The sequence below is a fragment of the Octopus sinensis genome, linkage group LG1 (assembly GCF_006345805.1).
Source record: "Octopus sinensis linkage group LG1, ASM634580v1, whole genome shotgun sequence".
Classification (NCBI taxonomy): domain Eukaryota; kingdom Metazoa; phylum Mollusca; class Cephalopoda; order Octopoda; family Octopodidae; genus Octopus; species Octopus sinensis.
The window spans coordinates 193856571-193876881 of NC_042997.1; the positions used below are offsets into that span (position 1 = coordinate 193856571).

Here is a 20311-nt window from a genome sequence, read left to right on the forward strand (position 1 = left end):
GAAACTTTACCGGTGCGTGTGTTAAAAGGCACTAAAAGAGAACGACTCTCCACCCACACAACTATTTTACATGTACTTGGTATTTGTAGCACTTGAGTATTGAGTATTAAGTTTTTTAATGTAAACTTTACATTAAACAACTTGAAAATGTTTCGTAATTTTATCATTCCGTATATTTAACAATTTAAAAATATTCTAATACGTGTTTATTTCATTTAAATTTTCAGAATTTTAGCAGAGATGCATTAACTACTTATCCGGGTGTTGAACAAATTATATTTACCGTATGTATAAATCAAAATATATCAATCATTCACCAGTGTCATTATACACTTTATAATGCTTGTGTCGTAAACTGTCAAGAAGTAGGATGCTGGATTAAATGCTGGACTAAATACCCCACGATATTTAGTTACGTCCCTGGATCTTTTCGGTTTGAATGGCAGTTTTTTCTAGCGGTGTCATATGAAATTGTCACCCATAATTATGACCCTAGTATCGATCTATTGCATTTCAATCTGTTTTAGGGTTAGTTAGGGTTAGGGGTGGGGGGATAGGGTATTTTTTTTTCTTTACAAATGTAAATAAACCCAATCTGTTTCTTAAACGGGAGACATATTCATACGGCACAGAATGTTTTTTTTACCTCAATAGACGTCACTGATTGGTTGAAATTGCAGAAATTGAAGAAAAAAAACAACAAATATCTTACAAACTATAGAATTTTCTCAATAAAACCCAGAGAAAAAGATGTTTTATAAACACATTCTACCAGTATACGAAATTTAAAATTGTTTAGTTACCTAGAAATTATGTTAAAAACTGCCGTTCAAACCGAAAAGATCCACGTCCCTTTATATTTTAAACTGTGGTGCTGATGTAGTAAAGGACAGTTATATTTTTATAGCCTTATAAGGGAATATTCCATAAATGTGTGACCGTATAAGGGAATATTCAGTTCTGTTTTCGTTACTCAAAATTATATAATGATATTGATATTTGTCATAAGAACAAAGACGTTTGTAAGTTACATTAGTTTTAGTATAGATTATATATAAATATTTCCTATGTTGCTAAACTCTTTGAAAACATTGTATTAATAAGTAAAAATACAATTCAATATTGACAGAATATATCCGTAAACATCATCACCAAGCTGTTCGTGAATTATATAAATCGACAATTATTCATATCATTTTTTAGTGTTGTATAACTTTGATTATAGATTTGCAGAGCTAAAGTGATACTTAAATACTGAAAAAAAATACCAAAAGTTGATATTGCTTTACCAATAATCTCCAAAAAATTTCACAATTAACCTTTTTAAAATATATATAAAGTATATTAGGCCCCGAGAGAAATATGAGTTCACAAGTAATATTTCAATTTACTATCAGTAACCAAACCAAAAACAAACTATATGAATGTTATTGTATTTATACGTCTCGCTTTGTTTAAATCTAAAGATGTATTCATTATCCAATCCTAGGTTAGCCAACAATAGATTCTCTCAGTCTATCACGAATTTTGTTAGAAAATAAACACAGCTCTATTATGTTTTTGTCGTTTTGCTTTTAAGAATTTAAGAACTGAGTAATACATAGTAATTGATGTTAATAATTTAATCTGATATACCGCCGTATTAAATAACTACAAAGGCGGCGAGCTGGCAGAAACGTTAGCACGCCGAAATGTTTAGCGGTATTTCGTCTGCCGCTACGTTCTGAGTTCAAATTCCGCCGAGGTCGACTTTGCCTTACATCCTTGCGGGGTCGATAAATTAAGTACCAGTTACGCACTGGGGTCGATGTAATCGACTTAATCCGTTTGTCTGTCCTTGTTCGTCCTCTCTGTGTTTAGCCCCTTGTGGGCAATAAAGAAATAAGAAACGTTAGCACGCCGGGCGTGATGTTTAGCAGTATTTCGTCTGCCGTTACGTTCTGAGTTCAAATCCCGCCGATGTTGACTTTGCCTTTCATCCTTGCGGGGTCGATAAATTAAGTACCAGTTACGCACTGGAGTCGATGTAATCGACTTAATCCGTTTGTCTGTCCTTGTTTGTCCTCTCTGTGTTTAGCCCCTTGTGGGCAATAAAGAATAAGAAGCGTTAGCACGCTGGGCGAAATGCTTAGCAGTATTTCGTCTGCCGCTACGTTCTGAGTTCAAATCCCGCCGAGGTCGACTTTGCCTTTCATCCTTGCGAGGTCGATAAATTAAGTACCAGTTACGCACTGGAGTCGATGTAATCGACTTAATCCGTTTGTCTGTCCTTGTTTGTCCTCTCTGTGTTTAGCCCCTTGTGGGCAATAAAGAAATAAGAAACGTTAGCACGCCGGGCGTGATGCTTAGCAGTATTTCGTCTGCCGTTACGTTCTGAGTTCAAATCCCGCCGATGTTGACTTTGCCTTTCATCCTTGCGAGGTCGATAAATTAAGTACCAGTTACGCACTGGTGTCGATGTAATCGACTTAATCCGTTTGTCTGTCCTTGTTTGTCCTCTCTGTGTTTAGCCCCTTGTGGGCAATAAAGAAATAAGAAACGTTAGCACGCCGGGCGTGATGCTTAGCAGTATTTCGTCTGCTGTTACGTTCTGAGTTCAAATCCCGCCGATGTTGACTTTGTCTTTCATCCTTGCGAGGTCGATAAATTAAGTACCAGTTACGCACTGGTGTCGATGTAATCGACTTAATCCGTTTGTCTGTCCTTGTTTGTCCCCTCTGTGTGTAGCCCCTTGTGGGCAGTAAAGAAATACGTATTAAATAGTTATATGCATTGTGTTTCATCGTACTATATTCCGAGTTCAAATTCTACGAAATTCACTTTATCGTTCGCCTCTTTCTCACAACGAGAAACACGAGCTGAGAATCATTCGTTTTAATCTGCTAAACGTTCAACTTCAGAATAACGTCCATATTTATCACAAACTAGCAATATCGCCCGGCGTTGCTCGGGTTTGCTTCGACCCTTTAGAATTGGAATTTTTGAAAAGTCAAAATTTTGCATTATGTAGCTTGTTATTCTTATTCTTTAAGTGAACTTTTTTCTGGTTGAAATACACCGGAAAATGGCGACACAGCAGTCAAGAAATCGTAAAAAATAGAGATTTTCATAGAAAAAAAGCATCTTTTTGATGTAAATAATTTTTGGTGTTAACATGGTCCGATTTGAATTTTTTCTTCTACGGAATGAAGAGCAAGCCTTCTTCTATCATACTCTCAATTTTGGTCAACTTGCGCCACTGGGTCTCGGAGGAGATAGTGTTAGTTGAAGGCTACCAAACCTTCCACACACACACACAGACAACTTCAGCTTTATATATATAGATTGCTGTATGCCAGCTGTAGGATAAAGCTTAAATCATATAAACCGGAAATAGGAATGCGAAGCTTTAACGACACTTTAACGATTCAGTCATCCCTGTGCGTTCTGAATCCTTGTTGAGAGATAAAGCATTTCGGATGAATGGGTCGTGGTTTCCTCTTCAATTGGATTGACACTGGATTGCTCTTATTTCTTTGTTGAGCCTGACATCTTTGAAAGTCACTGGAGCAATCATCGATAGAATATCCATTAATGGAGCCAAAATTTTCAACGTCTTCCAAAGAAAATGTCAAATTTTTATATCTGATATAGTGCCATAATAGAGTTTCGCTAGAATGACACACAAGCTTATGTAAATCTAGGATTCTAACCAAATAAATTGTTGTAACGAGAAGAGCAACGGCCGAGAATTAATTATGTAATTCGGTTAAAATTCTGTGTACAAAGTACACATGTAAACATCCGTTTATATTGCAAATGTTTGACTGACTGGCTGGCTTTCAACTAAGATATACCGTAATGCACCAAGCCTAAAAGAAATAATTGGTAGCAACCCCTAGAATGTATCATATAAGTACCTATCAAATGCTGAGAATCAATCGCTTATTCCTTATTGTTTCAATATAAGGAATCAATATTCACTTTTATGTTTTCTGCTGGAGGCAGAAGGCCTGAAATTTTGGGGCGGGGATTAGTCGATTACATCGACCCCAGTGTTTCACTGGTACTTAATTCATCGACCCCGAAAAGATGAAAGACAAAGTCAACCTCGGCGGAATTTGAACTCAGAACGTAACGGCAGGCGAAATACCTATTTCTTTACAACCCACAAGGGGCTAAACACAGAGAGGACAAACAAGGACAGACAAACGGATTAAGTCGATTACATCGACCTCAGTGCGTAACTGGTACTTATTTTATCGACCTCGAAAATGAAAGGCAAAGTCGACCTCGGCGGAATTTGAACTGAGAACGTAGCGGCAGACGAAATACCGCTAAGCATTTTGCTCGGCGTGCTAACGATTCTGCCAGCTCACCGCCTTTTTTTATTTTTATGTTGACGCTATAGTTTGGTCGCCAGGTCTTGATTTGAATTGTATTAATGAAGAATGAAATCAGCAGATGAATAAAAAAACAATTTCTACAGAAATATATTTCATTTCCTTTTTATTAGATTTTGATTTTACTATTTACCATTGAAGAAAAACCTTTCTACTCGCCTTTTATGGCATTCCAAAATACGAACAGAGTGGAAAATAAATCAAGAATCACAATGACCTTCCCTGAAACCTGGATATGAAACGAAAAGATTGCAGGGTAAGTAAACGAATCAAATTACGATTAAACAATCTACACAGAGAAAGGACTTTTGTAATGATATTGATTTCAAATTTTAGCACAAGGCCAGCAATATTCGAAGGAGTGGTAAGTCGATTTCATCGACCCCAGTGCTCAACTGATATTTACTTTATCGACCCCGGAGGGAAGAAAGTTGACCTCTGTGGAATTTGGGTTCAGAACGTAAAGACAGACGAATGACCGGTGTGCTAACGATTCTGCTAACTGACGGGTTTAGATTTTTGTGATAATATTAAGTTTTAGTCTAGGGCGGCGAGCTAGCAGCGGGCGAAATGCTTAGCGGTATTTCGTCTGCCGTTACGTTCTGAGTTCAAATTCCGCCGAGGCCGACTTTGCCTTTCATCCTTTCGGGGTCGATTAAATAAGTACCAGTTACGTACTGGGGTCGATATAATCGACTTGATCCGTTTGTCTGTCCTTATTTGTCCCCTCTGTGTGTAGCTCCTTGTGGGTAGTAAAGAATTAAGGTATTTTGTCTGCCGTTACGTTCTGAGTTCAAATTTCGCCAAGGTCGACTTCGCCTTTCATCCTTTCGTGGTCGATAAATGAAGTACCAGTTGCGTACTGGGATCGATCTAATCAACTGGTCCCCTTCCCAAACATTTAGGGCCTTGTTCCTAGAGTAGAAAAGAATGTTAACTTTTGATGCAGGGCGGTGAGCTGGCGGAATCGTTAGCACGCCAGGCGAATGCTTAGCGGCATTTCATCCATCTTTACGTTCCGAGGTCCACTTTGCTTTTCATCGTTTTGGGGTCGGTGAAATAAGTACCAGTTAAGCACTGGGGTCGATGTAATCGACTCATTCCCTTTCGCAAAACTGCTTCCCTTGTGCCAAAATTTGAAACCTCGAAATTTGAAACCACGAAATAAATTGACAGTAAAAAGTGTTGACAATTAAGCCAAAGAAATGTTACTGACCTTTGTACGTAAAAGGTTTTTATGCCGTCTGAAGGTACTTATTAAACCCTAAGAAATGATATTTGTTTACGGTATATTTAAATTCATGGAAATTACAGAGCTGGAGAAAATTATTGCATGGTAGAGAGATTTCCAATTTAGAATTAAAAAGAAAAGTGAATATATATTTCTTTATTGCCCACAAAGAGCTAGACATAGCGGTGAGAAACAAGAAAAGTGAATATAAAATAGCAAAAAGACTGGTGTGGATAAGCAGCTCAATTTGCAACCACGTGGTTTCCAGTTCAGTTCTACTGCGTTTGGGTGCGTATCTACTGTTATAGCCCCAGGCTGACTATTACCTTGCGTGGAGGCGCATTGGCCCAGTGGTTAGGGCAGCGGACTCGCGGTCGTAGGATCGCGGTTTCGATTCCCAGACCGGGCGTTGTGAGTGTTTATTGAGCGAAAACACCTAAAGCTCCACGAGGTTCCGGCAGGGGATGGTGGTGATCCCTGCTGTACTCTTTCACCACAACTTTCTCTCACTCTTACTTCCTGTTTCTGTTGTACCTGTATTTCAAAGGGGCCGGCCTTGTCACTCTCTGTGTCACGCTGAATATCCCCGAGAACTACGTTAAAGGTACACGTGTCTGTGGAGCGCTCAGCCACTTACACGTTAATTTCACGAGCAGGCTGTTCCGTTGATCGGATCAACCGGAACCGACGGAGTACTTCCATCCATTACCTTGCGAGTGAATTCAGTACAAGTGGAAACTGCTAAAATCTGTCATGTATATACAGGGCTGGCCAAAAGTCACCCGACAGTAAATCAAAATTCCATAAATACTATCTGCAACTCTATATTGACTATATATTAACCGTTAAGTTAGGGGGACGTAAGCACACCAGCATCGGTTGTCAAGCGATGTTGGACTCACTTGTTGAAGTCGACATATGAGTGTTCAGCTTCTTGCCGAACGACCTTCACAGATGATTCGTTTATAGAGGTTTTGCCGAAACGCTAAGTTACGGGGACGTAAACACACCAGCATCGGTTGTCAAGCGATGTTGGAGGGACAAACACAGACACACAAACATATATACACACTCATATATATATATACATATATACGACGGGCTTCTTTCAGTTTCCGTCTACCAAATCCACTTACAAGGCTTTGATCGGCTCGAGGCTATAGTAGAAGACACTTGCCCAATGCGCCACGCAGTGGGACTGAACCCAGAACCATGTGGTTGGTAAGCAAGCTACTTACCACACAGCCACTCCTGCGCCTATATATATATACTTATTCAAAATTTGTAAACATAATTGTTATATATTTTTTCTATTGATTAACAGGAGATTTCAAATACTGGAAAACAACGAAAGTAACACACTCTGGGTCTGAAACAGACATGGTAGAGGATTTACCAAAAATATAGAAATGTCATCTTACATCGTACTCTCATATGCTAAAAGAAAAGAAATCGAAAAAGGGACTTCCGATTACGAGGGGGTCATTCTCTCGGCATTCGTCCCATGGTGATTATCATTTAAATCAGGTAAGCATGTATATACAATATGTTGGACTCACCTGTTGAAGTCGATGTATGAGCGTTCAGTGTTTTGCCGAACGTCATGCACAGATGAATTGTTAATAGAGGTCAAATGTTTGTGTCACATATTAGCTCACTCCCGCCACCGCATTGACGTATCCTGAACAGATGCACGGGGTACCACGCGTCGGGTGTCAAAATGATCGAAGAGCAACAAAAGATAAAGTGTTCTACTCAAGAACACAACGCACAGCCCAGTCTAGGAATTGAAACCACGATCTCGCGATCGTGACTGCGACAACCATAGGCCATATCTCTCTTTTACTCTTTTACTTGTTTCAGTCATTTGACTGCGGCCATGCTGGAGCACCGCCTTTAGTCGAGCAAATCGATCCCAGGACTTATTCTTTGTAAGCCTAGTACTTATTCTATCGGTCTCTTTTGCCGAACCGCTAAGCTACGGTGACAAACACACCAGCATCGATTGTCAAGCAATGTTGGGGGACAAACACAAACATACACACACACACACACACACACACGCATATATATATATATATATATATAGCAAAAACTGTCCGACGAACGGCAACGGGAAACTCAGAGTAACAGGTTTTGTTGAATTTTCTGCTGCTTTGAATAAAGTATATATATATATATAATATATATATATATATATATATATATACGACGGGCTTCTTTCAGTTTCCGTCTACCAAATCCACTCACAAGGCTTTGGTCAGCCCGAGGCTATAGTAGAAGACACTTGCCCAAGGTGCCACGCAGTGGAAATGAACCCGGAAAAATGTGGTTTGTAAGCAAGCTACTTACCACACAGCCGCTCCTGCGCCTATATATATATATATATATATATATATATGTGTGTGTGTGTGTGTAGGTATGTACATATATGTATGTATATATGCATATATTTATATATCATTTGTATTATTATAAATTATATACTTCGTGAGTAGAACAGTTTGTTTCCTTTCTGAGAATCGCAGAAATAAAACTGTTAAGAAACAAAAATATTGCATGATTTAATGGATGCACAGGTCTATAAAATTCATACGAGTTCTGTAATTCTATATTTTTTAAGGACAAAATCATTACTCTTGAAATTCATTCTGGGTTTGCAACTTTGATTTACGGCTGTTGTGACCAATGCAAAACATTAGAAGTTATTGACAACCCTTGCTACAGTTACAAATTCCCATTTATGACCTTCGAAACCAGCACAATCCTCTACAAACATTTGGTAAGACACCATCTAAACTTGTTTACTGTTTATAAATGCAGTTATTATGATCGTTTCTTATTCATCATAACCATCGTCTTTCTCACGACGTCGATCGTTTATTTCTTTTTCCTGCCATTGTCTATCTCATATTCCTTTTCTCCTTCGATATTCCTATTAATTCAAATGCTTCGTGTTTTCTCTTCACAGATTGAACGTTCGGTTGAAACACGAGAACAATGGCTGTTCTTCTCTAACGTCTGAATCGTATTCCTATTTGAAATCAAATTGTTTATTAAATTTAAGAAAAATATAATAAAATAAATTTTACATAATTTTATTCTTGTTCTCATTCTTTTTTCTTTTTAATTCTTGCTATGAGTATTTATTTGCGATTTGATATTAGTTGTGTGGGTTTAAAACGTTTCTTAAGTGGTTTATTAAGCTAGAGATCTTTACACAAGCTCGTCCAATGTGTTGTGCTGTCATCATTGGAGATATTTCCTTTTTCAAGTAGAGCAGAAACTGTAAAGTCCTCCGCTCTACCAACTGAGCTATCGCAGATGAAGTGTGAAGGCACCTAGCCTTGTGATTAGGGTGTCGTGCTCACGATCGTAAGATCATTGTTTTGTTTCCAGGATTGAGCAGTGCATTGGGTTTCTGAGAAAAACTCCTGATTTCATGTTGCGTCAGTTCATTCAGCTATAAATAAGTTCGTAGAGAAAACTGTAAAGTCTGACATGTTGTAATAGCCTCTAATACTTGTATCAGATTAATCAAATGTAGCTGAACTCTTCTTAGCTTCAGCTTTTCACTCCCCATGGAGCATAGGCCGTCGGCGATTTTCTCCACTGTCCATGACTTTGGGCTATCTTTTCTGCTTCTCCTCAGCTGGATCCATAATTTTCCTTGCAGATTCCTTTTGGATTTCACTGCACTGTGTCATGTTTCCCCCCGTGGGAAGGCTTCCCTCTTTCAGGTTTTGTTGGTTTTGAATTGTGATCAATGCTTCTGCAATTTTGCTTTTTTTTCTGGATAGTGGATAGTGGTTTTGGTCCTTCGCAAAACGCATTTTTACCTCTAAGAAGAGCTAGTCCAGTTCAAAGAAGAGAAGCCAGACTAATGCCTGTCCTATATTCTTTGACCTAGGGGGATATACTCCACTGGTATAGATCTCAGGGCCATTGAGGCACCAGTCCGGTCACCAGACCACAAGAACTGGACCTTGTGCTGGAAATTTAGTTGAACACACTATGTCAATTCCTTCCCATGTGTTACCATTGGTCATCTGAGCAGACAAAGATCCACTACAACCACCACCAACACTACTATCTATAACAATATAAACCAAAGGGGGAGTCTTTACATGGTGACTCACCTTGCTAGAAATAGCAACCATATTAAGGCGGCGAGCTGGCAGAAACGTTAGCACGCCAGGCGAAAATGCTTAGCGGTATTTCGTCTGTCTTCATTTTCGCCGTGGTCGACTTTGCTTTTCATCCTTTCCGGGTGGATAAATTAAGTACCAGTTACACACTGGGATCGATATAATCGACTTAATCCGTTTGTCTGTCCTTGTTTGTCCCCTCCGTGTTTAGACCCTTGTGGGTAGTAAAGAAATAGATATTTCGTCTGTCTTCACCTTCTGAGTTCAAATTCCGCCGAGGTCGACTTTGCTTTTCATTCTTTCGGATCGATAAATTAAGTACCAGTTACTCACTGGGATCGATGTAATCGACTTAATCCATTTGTCTGTCCTTGTTTGTCCCCCTCTATGTTTTGCCCCTTGTGGGCAATAAAGAAATAAGAAATAGAAACCAAATCTCCTCCAATTACACTGAACAGTCTATAAAAATGGAAATATTGGACAATGTAGCTACAGGTATACAAAAAGGCAGGGTGGTCGCAGCTGTAACATATTTAATCATAAGTCTGCTTAATCAAGGCTAATCTTCAGTCATCAACAACAACAACAACAAAAATTTTAAACAGCGCACTTCGTATCATCACACATAGGCTTATAGACGATACCCTTAACAAGACGGGGACAGGGCTTATCTCAAGCGCAGTCATGGCTACTTGAATCCCTACATACATCACCCTTCGGTCTTCTTGTTCATGGTCGCTCGAAAAGACCCAACGCAAACAGTTTTTGCTATTTCACTTCACTGTGACATTTTAAGTCTGATGCATGGATAAATTATTTATGATTTCACCAGGAAGTTTATAAATTGACACCATCGTCTTCACTCTTTGACAGAGTCAACTGAGGGCCAGAATCTTAATGTACAGCCACGTGACTGCAAGTTGCCAACTAATAAAAATACTGCATTATTTCTTCGTTTATCAGCACAACTAATTCATAAATACTATTTAATACGTCGGATTAACGCCATACTATGTATAGAAATAACCCAAAGGTTATATGATTCTATTGGGTTGTCCGGAAAGTTCGTGCCGATGTTTAAAGGAAAGAATAAGGTCAATAAATACTTGCCATTACATTTTTAATCAACCAAATATGAACCATTTTGTGGCACAATACGTCTCTATTTTTCCTTTAACTTGAAAATACCCTCTTCCCAAAATACTATGAATTTATTTGTATCTTAGTTGATTGACAAAGATACAAATATATTCATGAGGGAGGAGTAGCTGACTTGTTAAATTATACGATATGAGCTCTGAGTAGTTAACGAATGTTTGGGCAGTGCTAAGTTCAAAACAGTCTGATACTGTTGCTGGCGAGGGTTCGAATTTTGTTATTACTATAGGAAGAGATGGTCAAGTGGATATTATACTGGAATAGCAGATTGGTGGGGTTGGGATCATATCCATTGAGTTGTGCTCGTTATCTGTTTCCAAATCTAATAATACACTTAGAACGTCGGAATAGCACCATACTATGTATAGAAATAACCTAAAGGTTATATGATTCTATTGGGTTGTCCGGAAAGTTCGTGCCGATGTTTAAAGGAAAGAATAAGGTCAATAAATACTTGCCATTACTTTTTTAATCAACCAAATATGAACCATTTTGTTGCACAATGCGTCTCCATCTTTCCTTTAACTTGAAAATACCCTCTTCCCAGAATTGAGGTGGTTTCATGGCAAAGAATTCATCAAGGTATCATTTTACGTCATCCAAGGAATTGAAATTTTTACTATTAAGACTATTCTGCAGAGACCTGAATAAGTGGAAATCCAAAGGAGCAATATCTGGTGAATATGGAGGGTGGGGTAACATATCCCAGCCAAGCTGCAGCAATTTTTGCCTGGTTCCCAAAGCATCAAGTGCCGAAAATGAACTTTCTTATCTTCCATTTTAAAGGGTTACAAAATTAACACAGGTTATAGGAACATAAACCTTCTTCAACGAAAATATAGCTTAAACTGTGCTCTAAATGGAAATCTAGTCAAATCCTATTTTATGGACTCAACCATGTTCTAAAATAAGTCGAAATATAAGCTACTATAAATCGGCACGAACTTTCCGGACAACCCAGTACTTATTCTTGAGTAGTGGGTTCAGCACTGTTGCACACTCTGTGTCAACAAACACTATACAGATGGCAAAATATTGCGGCTACTGACTTCTTACATTACTTGTGTTTGTTTTATTGATGGCTACCGATGAAGTGTGAAAGCGCCTAGCCTTGTGATTAGGGTGTCGTGCTCACGATTGTAAGATCATTGTTTTGTTTCCAGGATTGAGCAGTGCATTGGGTTTTGAGCAAAACTCCTGATTTCATGTTGTGTCAGTTCATTCAGGTGTAAATAAGTTCCTGGAGAAACTGGGAAGTTAAACCTGTGATGGACTGGCATCCCGTTCAGAGTGGAGGAGTATGGTGTTGTAATCTCCGTCACTTATACTCCATGGAAACCGGATTAAGGTCCGACCTCCTGAGTTCTAGGGTCCAAGACAAATCTAGCCAAGCAGATAAAGTCGATCGGTTAGGATTCGAACCCCGAATGCGAAGTGATAAAACAACTCATTGCAAAGCATTTAATCCATTAATCCATTCAATCGACTTAAAAAAAATATTGATTTCAAATTTTGGCACAAGGACTTAAATTTTGAGGTAGTGGATAAGTCGATTACATCCCCTCAAGTGCTCAACTTTTATTCACTCTGAAAGGATAAAACGCAAAGTCAACCTCAACAGACAGGAAGTATTACAAACACGTAAAAGTAATGATTTGCTTGGTTTATTCATTTTACTAATTTGTGAGCAGTGGGACGCGTATGTAAGGATGCATCCTTACATACGTATTTCAAAGCAATAACGATTTAAATGCAGAGTCGTATGTAAATATATAAACCGTTTATTTCGTTGTAATGAAGAAAATTATGATTAAAAATTGATGAAATTCCCACCAGATTTATGTATTTCAATCTTAACTGAATCTTTTCTGTGTGGTGTTGAATTTTGGGTCGGTTTATAGAATCAAAATAGGTACAATTCTTATTCAAATCGAAGAGAGGTAATTGATGAGTATACTTGCTTTTCTTTTTCAAATCAGAAAGTGTCAGAGAGAGAGAGAGGTGGGGAGACAAAAAGAGGGATAGACAGACAGACAGATAGATAGACAGAGACAGGGAGACAGAGAGATAGAGAGACAGAGAAATAGAGAATCGAAGCGAGAAACGCAGAAAGAGACGAAGAAAGAGGAGAGACCGAGAGCAGTAGGGAGAGAGGCAGATATATCTCTCTCTATATAAACGGCAGTTTGTCTATCTGTGTGTCTGTGTGTCTGTCATGTTGTACCCTCACCTTGACCACGGTTTTCAACCGATTCTGATGAAACTTGACACACACATAGCCCAATGTCATAATTCAAAACTAACGCAGCGAAAATTTTGAAAAGTTCTCCCAGTTCTGAAAAAAAAACGATAAATTCGACATGGGGTCGAGAATCTAAGCTTTTTATATGCAACACATTTTCTGTTGTAGTTTTCGCAACTTGCAATCGATTTTCACCAAACTCATGGTGAAGCTTAATGTTACCCTAAAAAACTTAATTCTGACGTTAGTTTTCCATGAAATACCTTACCATCAGAAAAAATCGATAAAATCATGCCATTTTGGGAAATCGCGTTCAAATTCAAGATGACATATTTTCGACAATATCTTTCACAAATTGGCAGGAATTATTTTTTAAATTCACAGCGAGCATCATGTCTGCTCCAAGGAGCTATATGGCCCTTTTTATTTCAATAGGATACTTTATTACTGGAAAAAATCGGTTAATTAAATCATATGTGGCACACATAGCAAACCGATTTGTGTATTAAACACAAACCACAGACTGCCTAGGGGACGCAACTCGACATAAACAGTGCAACGGCACACGTCTGGTTGTGAAATATTTGCCACCACATTTAATAACGGCCACAATACTTACCGATTGTGGGAAGGAAGAGGACGACTTCATTCCATGCATGCACCTTCAACCGTCGGGCGTTGACCTACCAATCCCCTTCAGGCGTTCTCAGTTTCCTGTTAAACTCTGCTTCGCAATGTCCATCAATAAATCCCAAGGCCAAACGCTACAAGTCGCTGGGTTACATTTGGGCGAACAGTGCTTCGCTCACGGTCAACTCTACGTGGGCTGTTCACGCGTTGGGAGGCGCAATGATGTTTTCATGTTTTCGCCCAAAGGGACAGCTAGGAACATCGTATACACAGAAGTATTCGAGTGAAGAGAAGACATTGCAACCTACACATGCGCCTTCGTTCCCAAGAGGGAAAGGACTAGATTGGGATTAGTCGTCGCCTACTAGGGGCTCTTACATACCCGGGCAACGCCGGCTCTGCTGCTAGTATATATATATATATAATATATATATATATATATATATATATATATATAGTATATATATATATATATAATATATGCAGGTCCCGGGTTGAGTCGGGGTAAACCACAGTAAATAAGGTACTCAATACATAGCAGAGTAAAGTAATTTATTTTATAGAAGGAGCTTCTACAGGACTAGAACTGTTTCCTGAAGATTTCATCTGAATGAAACAGTTCTAGTCCTGTAGAAGCTCCTTCTATAAATAATAAATATATATATATATATATATATATATATATATAATATATATATATATATGATGAATGAGGGAGACAGTGTGAGACAGTGACAGACTGACAGAGAATTCGAAGGTGCTGAACGGGATGACAAACAAGCTAGTAGTTTTTACAAAATCTTTCTGAGAATGTAATGATTGTTGTGTGTTTCCTCATATATCAGGAGCAGACGATTTATCAACCATAAATAATCGTCTGGACAATTTTTTTTTTTTTTTTTTTTTTATCTGAGAAATCAGATGAACTCATATCGCGGCAGGAGACATAAAGAAGAGCAGCACCATCGAACTCGCTACTTCACCAGAACTAATACGTAAAAAAAAACCAAACACTCCGAAAGGCATTGCTCCAGCATGACCTCAGTTTCTGGCTGAAACCAATAAAACAAGAACATAAAACAATCCACCAATGCTTATTTTGCCTGAAATTTGCATGAAATTTGAACCCCAAATCAAGAGACACATTTTTAAAAACGAAATCAGTTTAGTCCAGCGCCCTGTCTCACACACATATGCCCAATGTTTTGAGCGAATGAAATTAATGAGTAGATATCAAGTTTTTCACCTTTCTGAATTCTTGTAACACAGGTGCAGTCTTATGGCCGGTTATGAAGCTTGGGTAACAATCGCGAGGTCCAAGGTTCGATCCAACTGTGTAGCATCTTGGGTATTTATATTCGACCATAGCTTCTGATTGACCCTAGTCTTGAGTGGAAATGAAGGGGAAACTGTGTAAAAGCCCAGCGGATGAACTGTAGCCGTCATTCAAAGGGCCACAGACGGAAGATCCCTTTGCTCTACTTCTTTTCTTCCTGTAATTATTTTCATTCAAAATAAATTTAAAGTAAATCAACGATTATCAGCTTAAGTCGATAATACACACACGAGTTAACGGAATGGTTGCTGTGTGGTGAGAAGCTTGCTTCTCAACCGCATGGGTCTGGGTTCAGTCCCACTACGTGGCAACTTAGGCATGCGTCTTCTACTATAGTCTCGGGCCGACCAAAGCCTTGTGAGTGAATATGGTAGACGGAAATTGAAAGAAACCTGTCGTATATATCTCTCCCCCTCTCCCTCTTTCCTCCTTCATCCCCCTCATCCCCTTCCTTCTCCCCCATCCTCTCCTCTCCCCCTTTTCCTCCCCCTCTTCTCCCCCTCCCCCTCTTCTCCTCACTACACCACATGACTTTACACATCACATCACATATGATGTGCCATACTAATACCACACCAACTAATACATACTAATACGTACTAATACATACTAGTACATACTAATACTTACACCAACCCTATACATACACGTCCAGACCCCGCATACGCACTTATACTCTCTCACACACACACACACACACCTATACATACCAATACGTACTAATACATACTAATACATACTAATACATACACCAACCCCATACATACGCACGTCCAGACCAATCTTACGCACTATACTCTCTCCACACACACACACACACACACACACCCTTATACATACTAATACATACACCAACCCTATACATACACACATCCAGACCCCTCCCACGCACTTTTAGCTGGTCCCTCAACCATTTATCAACCCTATTATCTCCCCTTATTTCGCTCTCGCGTCTCATGTTTGATCTTTGACCTCTGGCCGAAATCAGATCGCCATGTTGATTCGTTAGCTACTGCACGCATTTTTTTTCTCTCCTTCTTTCTGTGTTTTTCTCTCTCTGTGTATCTTTCTGTTGAAGAGCGTAGGCTCGAAACGTTAAAGACTTGTTTTATTTATATTTCCTGAGCGCCATACTAATACAATTGTTCGTTTGTTTTCCACCTGCCTTCGTCTTTTGTTTATTTTCATAAAGCTTCCCGTTATATATTATGCGCTCACGTGGTCTCACTTTCATCCTATATTCTACCAATACCACTATCAACACTTACCTCTACCTTGGATTTTCTTTACCTCTTGGATACTTACCATTGGCTGCACCTCTCTTTCGCGGATCAAAGTGACTTTGCATTGATGTGAAATCCTTAAAAAATATACCACGACGTCTACACATTTCTCACCTTGAACTTTCAACCTTGAACTTGTTCGCATAAACTGTCCCGTTTGTTGTATTTTTATTTCCTCTTATATTACCACTTTTTTTACATTCATTTCATGCTTCCCACATTTTCCTGAATTTTTGTTCTCCTTTCCGTCTTTCTTCCCTCTCTGGATGTCCATACTCCGTTTCCTCTGCCTGCACCCCCCTTTTTTGCCTCCCCCTCTCTCTGCTTCCCTTCTTTCTTTCCCTTTTCCGTTTGCCCCGTCTTTTCTGCCCCTATCGCTTACTTATCTAGTTTTTTCATACGATTATTATTTTTTTGTTTTTTTGAACGTTTGTTTTTTCCCCTTTTTTCGCTATCCTTTTTTTCTATTTTTTTTTCATACGATAATTTTTTTTTTTTTTTTTTTTTCGAACGTTTTTTTTCCGCTATCCCATCATGCCGGATCCTAGGTCCTACCTCCTCACTCTCCATCACCGTTTGAAGGATCATCTACGTTCGCTTCCTGTATATTGCCTTCAGCCGTCCGTTAATCTCTCTCTACTTCTTTTTTAAAAAACCCGCTTCTCTAGCCATGTCTCTTTCCTAAGCCGCTGCCTACATCACACCGACTCATCCCTAAAGGTTTCCGCCTCCACTTCCCCCTGCTCTCCACTCGGATTCTTCCATCTTACCATACTCCGCACCACATCTTACCGCCTTATGTCCACCATTCGCTCCAATCTCTCCAAACTACATGCCATCAACCGCCTTCTTCCTCCTGCTTTCTCCACCTCTTCTCCTCTCTGCCGCCTCTCTATTCCGCCAAACACGCTACGCTTCATTATCCATTTGAATCAATTCTTCCATCAATTTCTTTCTGATACAAACTTCGTAAACTCCAATCACTCTTCCATTCCACCCTACCCGACGCCCACTACACCAACTCCTCCACCACCCTTCTCCCCTCCCGATAGGCTCCATCCCCACCACCACACCTAACCCCACTGCCCCTCCCTACAACCCTTCTTCCCCTCCCGTTAGGCTCCATCCACCTACACCTAACCCTACTGCCCCGCCCAACCACCCCCCAACACACCTATCCAATCCCTCCCCCTCAGACCTCCACGAGACCTACCACCCCTCCTACTTCTATTCCATCCACCCCTTCTCCACTTCCGTCTGTGTGTTACCATTCCCCCCCCGATCTTCCCCTCTCTGCGGCTGAACGCTCCGTCCTGGTAGGGGTCTGCGTTTCATCATCCCCCTCACTCCATCCTGTAAGGAATTCCAGACGCGAGGTTGATGTCCACAGCTTTGTGCGCCGTGTCCGGTTGGGTGCGCATTACCACGACTCGCCACCCACACCCAACGAAGAGGACGACTGCTTCACTGGCCTGGGCCGCCGACCATCCCCGTGGACGCTGCCCCTGGCCAGATCTAGCATTGGATCTTTTCGCGGGCGCTTGTCAGCGTGCATTGGAGCGGTTCAACTTCTCCAGGCGCCAACGCCGCCTCAACATCTCCCCGGCTGAGCTCTTGGCTCTTCGTTCCCTCCAACGGCGCGCTGACATTATCATCAAACCGGCTGCAAGGGTGGAGCTGTAGTGGTGTGGCGCGCGGACCTCTATAGGGCCGAGGCTTTCCGCCAACTCAATGACACCTCCTTCTATTCCCTCTGCCCTCTAACCCACACGTAGCTACCACAGACGGTATCCTCTACTGTCCAAGACTCATCTCGTCCCCGTCTCCCCCGCACCGCCCACCTAATTGTGCGAACCCCACGTACCCCCACCATTTACTTCCTCCCCAAAATCCACAAACCCAACAACCCTGGCCGCCCCATCGTCTCCGCCTGTAACTGCCCACGGAGCTCATCTCTAAATTACCTCGACCGTGTCCTTGCCCCCCTAGTGGCATCTCTTCCCTCCCACATCCACGATACCAACCATGTTCTCCGGCTTTTCAACTCTTCTCCTTTCCTCCCGGCTCCTCCAAAATCCTTTTTACTATGGACATCCAAAGCTCTATACTGTTATCCCTCACCACGAAGGATGCAGCCCTTCGACACTTTCTTGACCTCCGCTCTAACCCTGTACCTGACACCCTCACACTCATTCGTCGGCCGAACTTGTCCTTACTCTGAACTGCTTCTCGTTCGCGGGCGAGTTCTACCATCAGGTCTCGGGAGTGGCCATGGGAACGCGAATGGGCCCCAACTATGCGAACCTGTTCGTTGGCTATGTTGAGGCCCAAATATTCTCTAATTTCACGGTCCACTCCTGAACTATATGGTCGTTATATTGACGACATTATCGGTGCCACCTCACTCTCCCGCGAACATCTAGATTCCTTCCTCTCTTCGTCCAATCTTTCCATCCAGCTCTCCACTTCACTTCCCCTATCTCCAACACCTCTGTCTCCTTCTCCTTCGACATTTCGGTTAGCATTCTTCACTCCACTCTTACCACCTCCATTCACTACAAACACACAGACTCACACTCATACCTCAACTTCTCTTCCTCCCACCCAGAACACACCAAGCTTCCATCCATCCCCTATTCCCAATTCCTCCGTCTACGTAGGCTCTGTAGTGACGACCATGACTTTGAGACTCAGTCTCAACGTATGGCTCACACACTTCACCTACGTGGATACCCCCTCACCACTATCCACACCGCCTTGCCAGAGCACGGTCCGTGGACCGTGTATCTGCTCTCTCTCCCCGAACCCGCCCCTGTAGTCTCCCCGCCTCCCTTTTCCCCTCACTTACCACCCCACGACCCTACGTCTCCAACGCACCATTCTTCGAGCTTTCCGTCATCTCCAGTCCGACCCGTCCACTTCACACCTCTTCCCTAACCGACCCCTCCCCTCTTTCAAACGACCCACAACCTTCGAGACCTTTTGGTCCATAGCTCCTTCCCTGACCCTACCTCCCAACCCGGCTCGTTCCCCTGCTCCCGCCCACGTTGCCGCACTTGCCCTTACCTCTCCAACACCACCCGCCTCACTAGCACCCACCATCGACCCTATCCCATCATCCACTCCTTCACACCTGCACTTCCAGCATATTATCTATGCATCTCTTGCTCTCTCTGCAATTCCTTGTACATCGGACAACGGGACGCCGCTTGGCTGACCGGTTCGCGGAACACCTTCGTGACATCCACCTTGCGAACGACACACCGGTCTCACGCCATTTCCGCTCCACGGTCACTCCTTGCAACACCTATCTGTGTTCGGTTTGGTCCTTACACAGAGGCCATCCGGATTCCCGTTTGCGCCTGAACAGGAATTAATCTTCTCTCTTCGCTCTTATACGCCATTTGGTCTCAACTCTTCCCCCCCTCCTCATCTAACTTCACCCCCTCCTCACCTATCCTTTCTCCCCCCGACCCCTACTTCTTCTTCCTTCATCCTTTCACCCCTACTCCCCTTCCCTTCTTCCCTCTTTCTCCCTCCATCTTCCCCTTCCCTCTGCTCCCTCACTCCCTCTCTCCCCTTCTCTCTCCCCCTCTCCCTCTTCCCTCTTTCTCCCTCCCTTTAAATAAATTTAAAGTAAATCAACGATTATCAGCTTAAGTCGATAATACACACACCGAGTTAACGGAATGGTTGCTGTGTGGTGAGAAGCTTGCTTCTCAACCGCATGGGTCTGGGTTCAGTCCCACTACGTGGCAACTTAGGATGCGTCTTCTACTATAGTCTCGGGCCGACCAAAGCCTTGTGAGTGAATATGGTAGACGGAACTTGAAAGAAACCTGTCGTATATATCTCTCCCCCTCTCCCCTCTTTCCCCTCATTCCCCCCCTCATCCCCTTCC

The 20311-nt window shown here is 41.4% G+C and overlaps 1 protein-coding gene across 3 annotated transcripts; it reads left to right on the forward strand.

The window, feature by feature from the left end:
- The first annotated feature begins 225 nt into the window (after nucleotides 1-225).
- On the forward strand, nucleotides 226-8709 carry LOC115208933. Of its 3 annotated transcripts, none has more exons than XM_036509871.1 (5): nucleotides 226-284; nucleotides 4570-4638; nucleotides 6938-7140; nucleotides 8237-8395; nucleotides 8585-8709. In XM_036509871.1, the coding sequence occupies exons 3-5, from the start codon at nucleotides 7048-7050 to the stop codon at nucleotides 8636-8638; spliced, it is 306 nt and encodes a 101-aa protein (XP_036365764.1). In that variant the 5' UTR covers nucleotides 226-284; nucleotides 4570-4638; nucleotides 6938-7047; the 3' UTR covers nucleotides 8639-8709. The 3 variants fall into 3 exon arrangements, with proteins under 3 accessions (XP_036365764.1, XP_029632975.1, XP_036365769.1); XM_029777115.2 differs by having other exon boundaries at nucleotides 227-284; nucleotides 4496-4638; XM_036509876.1 differs by lacking the exon at nucleotides 4570-4638 and having other exon boundaries at nucleotides 227-284.
- The last annotated feature ends 11602 nt before the right edge of the window (nucleotides 8710-20311 follow it).